The sequence below is a fragment of the Danio rerio genome, chromosome 4 (genome assembly GCF_049306965.1).
Source record: "Danio rerio strain Tuebingen ecotype United States chromosome 4, GRCz12tu, whole genome shotgun sequence".
Taxonomy (NCBI): Eukaryota; Metazoa; Chordata; class Actinopteri; order Cypriniformes; family Danionidae; genus Danio; species Danio rerio.
In genome coordinates this window covers 64405426-64418380 of record NC_133179.1, presented here as the reverse complement: position 1 = coordinate 64418380, position 12955 = coordinate 64405426, and the positions used below count along the sequence as shown (strand labels likewise).

The 12955-nt window shown below is 32.7% G+C and overlaps 2 protein-coding genes across 2 annotated transcripts in view; one reads left to right on the top strand and one right to left on the bottom strand.

Annotated features, from left to right (window-relative positions):
- The window catches only part of LOC137489786 (uncharacterized), a 284916-nt gene that overhangs the window by 11143 nt on the left and 260818 nt on the right, over positions 1-12955 (bottom strand). Inside the window, exons 1-2 of one of the 2 annotated variants that reach the window (XM_068220067.2) lie at positions 6782-6832; positions 6154-6303 (exon numbers count right to left, since the gene is read on the bottom strand). The exons of the other annotated variant lie outside the window; for it this stretch is intronic. Of the exons in view, the coding sequence (XP_068076168.1) occupies positions 6154-6238 (85 nt within the window). The 5' untranslated portion in view covers positions 6239-6303; positions 6782-6832. Of the gene's footprint in view, positions 1-6153; positions 6304-6781; positions 6833-12955 lie in introns of those variants that run through there. 2 annotated transcript variants of the gene reach the window in all.
- Positions 1-12955, top strand: part of LOC137489914 (uncharacterized) — a 171963-nt gene that overhangs the window by 43093 nt on the left and 115915 nt on the right.

Below are 12955 nucleotides of genomic sequence, written 5' to 3'. Positions count from 1 at the left end.
GCAGTAGTGTATGGTAGTATTGTTATTTCGGAACATTGTCCAGTCTCACTAAAGCTATGTTTTCAGGCAATGGAATCCTCCAACATGCATGGCGGTTTAACTCAAGACTCTTGGCAGACGACGATTTTGTAAAATTTATTGATGCTCAAATTTATTTCTTCCTTGAGATAAACGAATCCCCAGAGATAAGTTTGAGCATCCTATGGTATACTCTGAAAGTATTTATAAAAGCACAGATTATTTAATATCAAGCTAGCGCAAATAAAAGAATGTCAAAACGGCTTACAGAGATTATGAATTAAATAATACAATTGATCAGCTACTTGCCAGCTTACTTGCCAGCTACTTGATCAGTTTACTGCCAAGCTAACACCACTGTTGTGCAAGGTATTTGATGAAGCTCTTGTTTTGGAGACAATTTTTTTAGGTACTTTCAAGTCCATAGTTTCGTAAAAAAACACTTCTCTCCTTCACTGAACCAACCATAAGCATGTTGGATAGATAAATTGGTAAATATGGACTCATATCAAAGGGGTATGATGTCCATGTTATATGAAGTGGTCTAAAGAACTGCCTCCCCTTGCCTAAATTGTATAAAGCTAAAATGGGAAGACGGACTGGGACTAGAAATATCAGATACAGCCTGGCAATATGCCATAGAACTGGTACACTCATCCCCTGTATGTATTAGACATGGTCTTCTTTAGTTTAAGGTGCTTCTTAGGCTTCACCTATCTAGGAGCAAGCTGGCAAAAATGTATCCAGGGTCAGATTCATCTTGCCCCAGATGTGGTTTGGAGCAGGGGCGTTGCGAGGGGGGGGCTTTGGGGGCTTAAGCCCCTGATGTATTGTCAAAAGCCCCTGATCTCTTGGAATATATTGCACTTAAATAAAAATATGTTGTATAACATTTATTTTGTTATCTAAGTACTAAAAATGACCACATACATCACGAACATTCCACTTAACGCAGCGTTTGTGTTAGGTAATTAAATCGTCAGCTGTTCAGCAGTACCTGTTTCTACCGGCAGGTGGGAGTGGCTCTGTTGTCACATGGTGTTAAAAAAAATCCCGCCACTGCACTTCATTTATTCATTATTTTGAGGAGCTGAAGCTAATGAGGTAATACAACTCTTTCGCGAAACTGAATAGTTTTAACTACTGATGAAACTTGTTTCCCCAGTATAAAATGTGTGTAGTTCTGGTGATTTTAAAATAACTATAATCAGTAAAATGGGCATCATATCAATGTAAATACATGCGAGTAAGTACAAAAAAAAAAACGTAAATTGTTCTAGCTTTCTAGATATAATATATATATGAGATAGCAAGTCACATCTGTTTCTGTAATAGTTAAATCACAGTGAGTTTATTCATCTAGCTTATTGTTATATAGCTATATTCTAGTGTAACATGCTATGTCAATTTGCATCAAATTATACATCGACTTTCTTATGAAAATACATAAAATGGTTGGAAGAGCACATACAGTTGAAGTCTGAATTATTAGCCCCCGTTTATTTTTTTCCCCAAATTCTGTTTAACGGAGAGAAATTTGTTTTCAGCACATTTCTAATCATAATAATTTTAATAACTCAACTCTAATAACTGATTTATTTTATCTTTGCCATGATTACAGTCATATTTGACAAGACATTTTTAAAAACACTTCTATACAGCTTAAAGTGACATTTAAAGGCAGGTTAGGGTAATTAGGCAAGTTATTGTATAACAATGGTTTGTTCTGTAGACTATCGAAAAAAATATAGCTTAAAAGGGCTAATAATTTTGACCCTAAAATGTTTTTTTTTTAATGTAAAACTGCTTTTATTCTAGCTGAAATAAATCAAATAAGACTTTCTTCAAAAGGAAAATATTATCAGACATAGGCTACACTGAAAATTTCCTTGCTCTGTTAAACATAATTTGGGAAATATTTAAAAAAGAAAATAAAATTCAAAGGAGGGCTAATAATTCAACTGTATAAAACATTTATTGTTGCAGTCGTGTAAATGATCAGTTAAAGCCTTTTTATTTTTATTCAGATCTTATTTTCATTCTACTACAGCAACAGCTGGTTGCCTTCATCCATATTAGGGATTTCCTAGAATGTTCTACTTTTGTGAGGCATATATGGAATTTCTGCTCAAGTATGATTAAAACAGGCATTACATGCATTTAAAGTGCTACAATGCCCACATCACCCTATTTTGAGGAAAACTGAAAAAAAATTCCCTGAAGAAATTTAAAGTAAACATATTTCTAGCATATAGATCTTTATTTTCATTTTTTGTAGCCTACTACTTTTGATAGAATTGTTATTATATAAAAAAAATAGTAGCCTATTGAATATCAATATTTTGCAAGGTATTGAATTTAGAAATTCCATTATCTTGACAACACTACACCTCAGTTAATCACTCTGTCCAAATGAACATGTTTGTAGCTTTGTATCACATTGGATAACAACTCACACTATAAAATAAATCATATTTTCAGATTTGAAGACATGCAGAAAATTACATTTTCAAAAAACAAACAGAAAGTTCAAATCAGGAGGAGATAGGAGGCTCAAGAGGATTGATATGGCTCATAACAGACTATTAAATGAGAAGTGGGTTCATTTATCAATGTTTTTTTTCCTATTTGGATTTTACAAGTCTTAAAAACCCCTTATTTATTATTAACCATTTTTAATCCTGTTAATAAGATTAGAGTAGGTATATTAGTTTGGTAAATTAAAACTTCTTTTTTTATATAAATTTTTTATTTTGGGTGGGGGGGGGGAGGGGGGGGGGGCAATTTCTTTGGGGCTAAGCCCCTTATCCCTTTCGACCCTAGCAACGCCCCTGGTTTGGAGCCAGCAGATCTGATGTTCTGGCGATGCCCTAGATTGCATAAATTTTGGGCCAATATTTTTAGATCATTTTCATCTATATGTAATAGAGATCATTGCCTTTTCTTCTTTATTGGCCAGACGCCTGATTCTCCTAAGATGGAAAAAACAAACCCACCATCCCACAAACATTGGATATTAGAATTGTTATCACATCTTAAACTCGAGCACCTTAAGTACATCATCCGAGACTCAACAAAAAAGTTTTAGAGGTTTGGCAGCCTTTCCTCTCCTACATTGAACGCTCAGAGGTTATTATATCCTTGGTGAGAGTTTATCCCTAGTTTCCTAATTTATTTGATCTATTTTTATTAATTAATTTATTTTTATCTTTCACCCTTGTTCTTTATGGGGTGTATGTCTGTAACTATGTACCATGTTAATTTGTTGTTCAATATGTGTGTTGTTTAAAAATTAAAGACTTTGGAAAAATCAATTAAAATAGTTGAATAATAAGAAAGTAAGAAGTACTAAAACATAGTTTTAAGAAGTGTAATAATCCAATTAATCTACTTACAGTAGATGTCTCTGTTGAAGGTCTGTGAATTTAAGATAGTTATTATTTAAAGAAGAACAAGCCTTTCTCGTACGTGACTTTGTTCTTTGTGTGACTAAAATGTAGGTAATGGGTAAGCAGGATGAGAAAAAAATTATATATTCTTCAATTATATATTCCTTCTATGCTAATCAAGGACTTCTGAGACATTGCAAGCATGGGATAGGTCCTCCTGGCTTGGCAGAGTTGATCACAGCTCCAGTACACATCTCTGCCATTTGCTTGCAGTAACCATGTGCTTTTCACCATACACAATTCTTCTGCTTGTGATCTTCCTTCAAATAGCTTTATCATGTTTGGTGTCATTTGACAGTTTATGACTTAAGCATTGTAGTGCTAAAATCAACAGAGACATTGATTGCTTGTATTTCAATATACAATATATTTACTATTGTTGAGTCATGGCCTGAGGAGAGTATGTTAATGTTCTTCTCACCCACTTTATCTCCTCAACTGTGCTCTCTCATGTTCAGTTCGTTTTGGGGGTTGATTTTCACTCATCTTTAACAATGCTTTGCTCAGGGTATAATACGTAAAGGTAAGTGTTGATCTGGGAGAATGGCTTTTACTCTGCATCTCCTGCACACGGCTGCGTAGCCTCATATGCTAACAAAGACAGTTTCACTGTTATTGTTGCTCAGCAGTGCACGTACAGCTAATTTCTTTATACTGTATGCTAGTTTGTTTCATTCTACTGTCTGTATATTCAAACATGTAACTTAATAATCAACTTTACCTGCTTTAAGTTTGAGATTCTTTCTCTTTATCAATGATAATAACAACTTTGATGGAGTCAGATAAATAATGGATTTAAACACGCCATCCTTCAACTGCTTTCTGTTTCTGATTATTGGTTCAGAATAGCAGTGTAAGCTCCAAACCTTACAGCTATGTTTCCATCCAAAAATGCCAATTAAATTTATTTGCAAAACTGGAATATCGCATAAAAAATATGCAAATAAATCAGTGTTGTCGGGCAACAAGGAGGCAAAGTAGGTGGTGCTGTCGCCTCACAGCAAGAAGGTTGCTGGTTCGAGCCTCGGCTGGGTCAGTTGGCATTTCTGTGTGGAGTTTGCATGTTCTCCCTGAGCTTGCGTGGGTTTTCTCTGGGTGCTCCGGTTTCCCCCACAAGATCAAAGACAAGCAGCATTACACTGTTTTAAGGATCTAAAAATGTATTCTTTAAAAAGCAAAAAGATTCCAATGGTGGCGCCTGCTGGTACGTGAAGAATATGGTCAATACTGATGAACTTTACACTCAAATCTCTGCATTATATCAGCATGCTGTAATCCATTTCTTAAGCAGCAGAAGTCTTTTTTAGACTAGTTTGTTGGCCAGTTGTAGTCAGTGCAATGCTAAACGTTATTGTTCCACTATAATTTGTTTTGTCTCACATATTCCCACATCATCATATAGTTTCGAATACTGTACAATGTTTTATAATAATTTATTATTTTAGAGTCCATTTCATTTAGCATATTTAAATTAGAGTCATCCACGTTTTCTGACATACTTTAAATCAGGGTTTCTACAGGTGTCACCAAGTTAAATTTAAGACTTTTTAAGACATTTTTAAGACCATTATGAATAAAATTTTAGACTAAGGAATTTTTCAAATGGCCCAGAAGAAAAGGTTTTTTATTTGTCATATCAAAAAATATTTTTTATATAAAATAATTAATAATACAATAATAGATCAATGATAACAATATTAAAATATTTTAGATATTTCTTAGCAAAAGATCTTAAATATTGTGTAAAAACAAGAGAGTTCGACTTGGATCCACACACTTTTTTCCAAAATAAACTTTCTTTAAAATAAAAAAAATAATTAACAAATTTTTAAAAAAAATTTTTAAAAACTTTAATAAACTAAATCCATTCAAAACAATCTGTCCAGGTGGATATCCTCAACAGTCTTTACCATTATGATAAATAGAGTAAAAATGACCTTTTAAATAAAAGTTGAAAGTTTTATTGAGATGGATTGTTGGTGATTGTGTGGGTTTTGACCAAATTGGGTAACAAAACATGAACACAGGAAAATGAAGACTTGTTTAAAAAAGATTTAAGACCTACAACAAAACATTTCAGCAAATTTAAGACTTTTTAGGGCCAAATTTTTGATTTTTTAAAACATTTGAGAATTTAAGACATTTTAAGACTCAGCGAAAACCCTGTTTAAACACAATAGCCCTGATAATTAGTTATTATAATAAAGGTTTAATTCTAACTCTGATACTATCTCTGAGAACTAGTAACAACTACTAGAAAGTTTAAACCCATAAAGAAGTTGATGAAAAAAAGGGAATTGTGATCAACCTGACATATGCAAATGGAAAGTACCAAGCCAACACTATCACTGTAATAGCAGATATCTTCTATGAGAACACTGTAGGTCAAATGTCATCAGCTCAGTTAAACTTTTTTTAAATGTATTGTTTTTATAGCGCCAGTGCTCAAGGGCGCTTTACACAAAGTAGGAGAACAAGAAAAGCAACAACCTTAAGAAGGTACAGAAAATGGGAGACTAATAATACATAAAATAATGACTAAAGACAAGAGAACAAGTAACAAAAGAAACTCATTCTTGTCTTTCAATAAGTGCTTATGTGCATTTAGGAGAACTAGGCAGCACACTCAGGGCTGCAACATGGATTTAATTTAGTACTCTTATTATTAAAATATATAAAATATAACCTGTTTGTTCCTGCAGATCTTCCTGTTTGACTGTGAATGTTTCTTCAATCTTCACATCTTCACTCTCCTCTTTAATAAATGCCATCTTTATAACAGTGTGGAGATCAGTCACTTCAGCAGGAGTTTTTCTCTGTGTTTGGACACTTTATTCTGTTTAAAATGAACAGAACAGAATGACAATGAACAGAAACAAAATAACTTCTCTTCAACACTTGCTTCAACAGTTTCTTTATATGAGAGTGATTGACAAAAATAAATCAGGTAAGTCTGAGCAAGAAACAATAGCCACAAACAAATGATCTGATAAAAACTAGTCCTCCATTTCTTATATATATATATATATATATATATATATATATATATATATATATATATATATATATATATATATATATATATATATAATGTATACTTGTATTGGAATGACATTATGCTAGTAAATAAATAAAACCTTCATTAAAACACACATTTCTGTTGTTCAAACAATAGCCCTCGATTACTGTTATTAAAATAGTACTTTGTTGTATAAAGGATTAAAATAATAGTCAACCGCAGGTATATAATATCGAAAGAAAAACCTGAAACTTTAATCAATCGGTTTATATTTGTGTAAAGTTGTGAAACAAACCTTCCTCCGGTTGAACCACAGCGCGGAAGCGGCGCAGCCTTATGACGTCACACAACACGCCAAAATAAAAGTCTTTTTTGTTCAGCTTTTTTTTTTTTTGCCACTTACTGTTGCAGTCAGGACATGATAAATTTCACACTCCTTTTCACATCTCACACGACATATCTGCTCTCTCTCTCTCTCAAATGCACAGACATTCAGTATGTGAAGTTGATCAAAACTTTTAATCCAAACATTTTTACACAATTTTGAAAAACTTGTTTAATCCACTAAGCATAAGTGTTTTTTTTTTTTGTTGCAAAAAGTTTACATCACAAAACAGGGGACAATCAACATCGCAAGGCATATTTACCATTAAAATAAATAAAATCAATCTAAATTGTTACCACTGCAACAAGGAGCAAGGAGCTGCACAAAAGATCTACATCAAAGGACAAACAAAACATTATGAAAATAAATGTTTTAAAAATTAAGTAAAGAGAGCTTCAGCTATTTTTTTCTTTGATTTCTGAAGTATTTGAAGCTTTGAGCCACTTTCTCTACCTCAGAAAAAAAACATCTAAAAGAGGGTCTGCACTTTTTCCACTCACAGCAATGAATATGATATTTACCCAATAGTAAAATAAAGTTCACAACATCAGAGAAAGAAAAATGTAAATCCCATTTGTAAAATAAAAAATCTTCTAGAACGATAGGGGGGACTGAAATAATCTTTAGTGAAAGCCAAGGATGGATGTCAAACCAGAATTTAAAAGTAAATTCACAAGAAAAAAATAAGTGATCGAGTGTTTCTGGAGCAGAAGCTACACTTGTCAACATCAAAGTTAAATCTTTTTTGAATAAACTCATTCACATGGTACATCCGGAATAAAATTATGTAATTTACCCCAGGTAACCTCAGGTGCTACTGGATATTTAGGATAAAAGGTAAAAGCTTTGTTCTCTACTAAGGGTTTAACAACTCCTAGATGATAACACTTATACTCACCCATTATAAGGCATGTTGTAAATAAGCTTGTTGTTATATTTACTATCAAAAGTATCAACATTTGATATTTTTAAAGACGGAAGAGAAGTTACAAGTGTACAAGGGGATCAAAATAATTACTTTGAATGAACCTAAACAAAGCAATAGGTATAGCCACGCAAATTATAACCTTTATCTGTGATTTTAACTCTATATTTATTTAATAATCTGTTATGAGATATTAGCAGTCCATTTTTGTCTAACAAATCATTAATAAATATAATGCCTTTATTGTAGCTGTCACTTTTAAACAATGATTTTCTGTTAATAATAACAGCCCTTCTATTCCAAAGAGTGGATTTATGAGGGGAAAATTATGGGTAAATATCACTTTCCAAAAAAGTAGTTCTTGCTAATGAAAATTAGATAGCTTCAAAGTAAGTTTTGAACAATCATAATCACATCTTAATACAAATTCAAGGCCACCATTTTTTTAAACAAATTATTTGGGAAATGATACCACATTGAATAAGGCTTAAACACTGTTTCAACCATTTAACTCTAAAAGTGCCAAGAAGACATTTAAAATCGATTGCTTTCAAACCTCCATATTCACACTCTTTGACCATATGATTCTTACGTAAATAATGTGATTTATTTTTCCAAATAAATTTAAATAATATTGAATTTAAAGATTTAACTATTTTGGGGGAAGTATGTAAAGGATAAGTTAAATATATAATTTTAAATAATCCCAGTCAAAAGAATTTTACCCTATATGGAAAGGTCTCTAGCTAGCCAATGATTTAGGGATTTTTCCATCCCTTCCATTTTAATATTAACATTTGCACATTCTCTATTAACAGAATTTTTGGTGATGGTAACTCCCAAGTATTTAACTTGTTCTTTTATTTGAATACTCTCTAATTCTCTTAAAGTACAATTCTGAATAGTTAATATTCCACATTTTCTTAGGTTTAAGGTGAATTCAGAAACTTTAGGAAACAGAAACTTTGACAAGAGCTAAAGGGAGCACCTCCCTATTTTTAAGAATTAATAGAGTGACATCAGCAAACTGACTTAAACTAAAAAGTTCAACAGCTATATTAAACAGTAAAGGTGAGATGGGACATCCATGATGAATTCCTCTTTTAATGTAAACTCTAGGACATGATCCTGAATTCAGGGATTTACTACTGAATATATCAGTATAGAACAGGGAAATTACCCTACAAAAGCTCGGACCAAACCCAAAAGTTTCTAAAGACTTTCTAAAGACAAAAAAGGATGCTCAAGGGTATCAAATGCCTTGAAAAAGTCTAGAAATAGAAATAAACTTGTCTGAGGAATTAAATACCTATAATCGAGCATATCAACTATCAGTCTGAATACTTCTCCCTTTAATGAAAGCTGATTGTGTTTCATTTATTATCTCGCCTATACTTTTTTTTGAGTCTATTAGCAAATACATGAGAGAGCAATTTAAAATCATTGGACAAAAGAGTTATGGGTCTCCAATTGTCTAAAAATAATTTGTCTTTGCTTGGCGTTGGAACTAATGATTAAATTCTGCTTCATAGAACTTGATAGTTCTGCTTTCTCTATACATTCCTTAATTGCTTCAAAAACTAAAAATCTCATCTCTGGCCAAAAATGTTTATAAAACTCAACTGTAATTTCGTCTATACCTGGGGAACATTTCAGAAATAGCAACATCAAGTTCAGAGATAACAATTTTAGATTCCATCATTTTACGGAAGCTGTCATCTATAATAGGAACTTTATCTTTTAAAAAGGAAAAGAAAAAGTCACAATCAATCTCTTATGCTACGTTTATTAATAGTTTTTGAAGCTTGCCTTTGCTTTACTGAATTAAAAAAAAATATGAAGAATTTTTCTCCCCCTCCTTTATCCATTTCACTCTAGATCGTAAAGCTCCTTTAGCTTTCTCTGTATAATAGTAATCCAACTCTGATGGCAAAATACGAAGTTCATTTTGTTCTATATCTCCAAGAAAATCTTTATCACCAAGGTCATTTAATCTAGATAAAACTGTTAACTGTCTTTTTTTCCTAACAGAGGAAAACAATAGCTCATTACAGCAGAGCCATTTTTTAACTCGATTAATTTTCAACTTGAGAAAAGCATGTGGCAGAAGAAAAAGAAAACCAAGCAGCAAATAGGGAGAAAAGCATTTGCCAAATGCTTATTTAAAAAGCTGTTTAAAATGTGTTTTGTGATTTATTAATAACATTTTTTACTGTTTGATTAATCAGCCTTTAAAACATGGATTAAATAATAATACAGTAATAAAAGTGTCAATTTATTTATACATTTAAAATGTATTTGTGATGCATTGTTTTATTGCTTAATTAAATGACATTTAAAAACACAATTCAAACATATCTATTTATTTGTCCATTTAAATTGTGATTTATTTATGTACATTTTTATGCTGGGCGAAGCAGTGGCGCAGTAGGTTGTGCTGTCCCCTCACAGCAAGAAGGTCGCTGGTTCGAGCCTCGGTTCAGTTGGCGTTTCTGTGTGGAGTTTGCATGTTCTCCCTGCATTCGCGTGGGTTTCCTCTGGGTGCTCCGGTTTACCCCACAGTCCAAAGACATGCGGTACAGGTGAATTGGATATGTAACACACACACACTGGAAAATACCAATAATATCCAGCTCGTGTGTGACTTTGTAGACAGGTTTCCACAAGTCTACAACTATAAAAATTATGGTTTGACTAACTGCGATAAAACATTAGAGCTATTCTGAGAAAATATCAGCGTAAGAGTGCATAGAAACATGTAAATGCAAGTACATGGAAACAATTCAAGCACGGCACATGTTGACTGCTAATATACCAAAACCGAGTTCAACTTGTACACTGGAGTAGCTCAGTTGGATAAATTGGTTGTTACTCATGCAGAGCCTTTTGACTTGGGTGAAAAAGTGAAAAAGTGCTGTGAAAATCTTAGAGGGGGCCTCAGTTAACATGGACGCCAGTTAAACCATAACACAGGCTTCCCTCAGTTTACTGTTAAGAGTCCTCAAGCAGATGTTTATGCCGTGTAGACTTGACATCATGTTCACGATTACAGCGTACGTGTGGATCTCGTAAAAATATTGAAAACACTGATGCAGCATGTCTGGTGTTTCCGTCTGTTCCGCGTCCTTTATAAACTCTAAACACCGACCACTTGCAAAGCAAAACCGTGTCAAGCTGCTCATGTGTTTGCCACAAAACGGGCAAAACAACCCTCGACCGCTGTCCATGTTCAGTCACCATAAACTTTGTTTACGCCATGTACTCCACAGCGCGAATTTACCGCGCTCACCAGCAACAACAACAACTTTCCCCCGCGTCACTACCGGTGTTTGGTTCATTCTACGTCCTTTCCGTAGGGAATGTAATTGTAAATTTGTTTCGGGATTTGTAAAAGTGTTTTGCGTCTTGTTTATTTGTTTTCTCAAATGTAAATTTGTTTCGTCCTTGGTAAAATTGTTTTCCCTATGTAATTGTGTCTGATGACAGGTAAACATGTTTTTCAAAATGTAAATTTGTCTCGAGCTTTGTAAAAGTGTTTCAAACTTTGTAATGTTGTTTTGCACTTCCCGGCCACCGTACTCTTGGGCCTCCATAATCATGACACTGAAGACTTATCATGCGTACAATTCAGGCTTAAACGTGAATAAATAAAAATTTATAGAACATTTAATAAAAGAACAGTGATGTAAAAATGCAATAACGTTGTAGTGAGCACAATAAGCTTATTATAAAATATTCCAAACTTTTAAAGGGGCTGTATATTATAGTTTTTACAACTATTTGTTGTACAACATTTTTTTTTTTTTTACATGAGTGGAAACCTTTGCTGAACCCACCTGTTTCTGATGTTTGCTGGGGAGCGATTCTGATTGTCTGGCAACTGTGCAGAGCTAAAAAAAAAAAAAAAAAAAAAGATAACTGTAAGTAGTTTGAGGGGGCACATGGTACATTGTCCAGTGGCTTCCAGTGCTTCAGCATCTCTGTACATGTTGCCGGAGGAGCTGGTGGTACTGCTGGTGCTGGTTGTGGCCAAAATCAAAGTGGGAACTATAGTAAAAGCTCAGTGGCATCTGAGGTAACAGGTGGATATTCTATTGATGGAGCAGGTGGAAGAAGTGGCTTTGGTGCTGTTCATCTCATCAAAATTAAATGGAAACTTGTTAAAATAGATTATAATCACATTTGATTTTTTTTTACTTGAAATGACAATCTTTTTGCTAAATTAAAATTATTCAACCCATTCTTTAAACAGGGTTTTGCTTGTCACCCTAAAGAGTTTAAAACAATAATTAATATTATCCCTAAAAACATCACAGTATTAATCAGAGGTTTTCTTTCACACTATTCTGTAATGTTTTCTCTTCCATCTTTATTTTTTAGAAATTATTTTCCAAAATGTAATAAGTTTTAAAGGAATATTCTTATTCAAAGGCTTCATCCTAATCAGCTCAGACCTCATTTATTTTTAAAGATTTTAATTCACAGGAATTAGAAAAATAAGACAAGTTACATTTCTTATTCAATTCTCCCCAAAATTAGAGAACTTCACTTTAAATGATTAATGATGTGTGTCCATCAAAAGAATTTCTGAGATTAAAAGTTGATAAGCAGGAGATCTTGTCAATGTTATGAAAGTCATATTGAAAACACTGAGCATGTTTTCTATAATTGCATATACTCATGTCTCATGTCAATATCCATGTAAACCCTTTTAGCAATAAACAAGTTAAATTTAATGTGACTAAAGAAAATTGTACACAGCATTAAGTAGTTAATAACCGTTTATGCTTTGCAAAAAATTCTTCAATCATAAATATATAAATTTATAAATGTTGGTTTTTAAACCTTTTAAAGGGTGACAATGAGATTTATAGACCCATACTAGTTTAAAAAAGTATCCTTTTCAGTTTTATATTGCACACTTAACATTGCTGTTAGTAATAGTAGTCACACACACACACACACACACACATATATATATATATATATATATATATATATATATATATATATATATATATATATGTGTATATATATATATATATATATATATATATATATATATATATATATATATATATATATATATATTAGGGATGTGCGGAGCAGCCGGTATTTGTATTTGTATTTGTTGAGGGGGAAAAGTATTTGTATTTGTA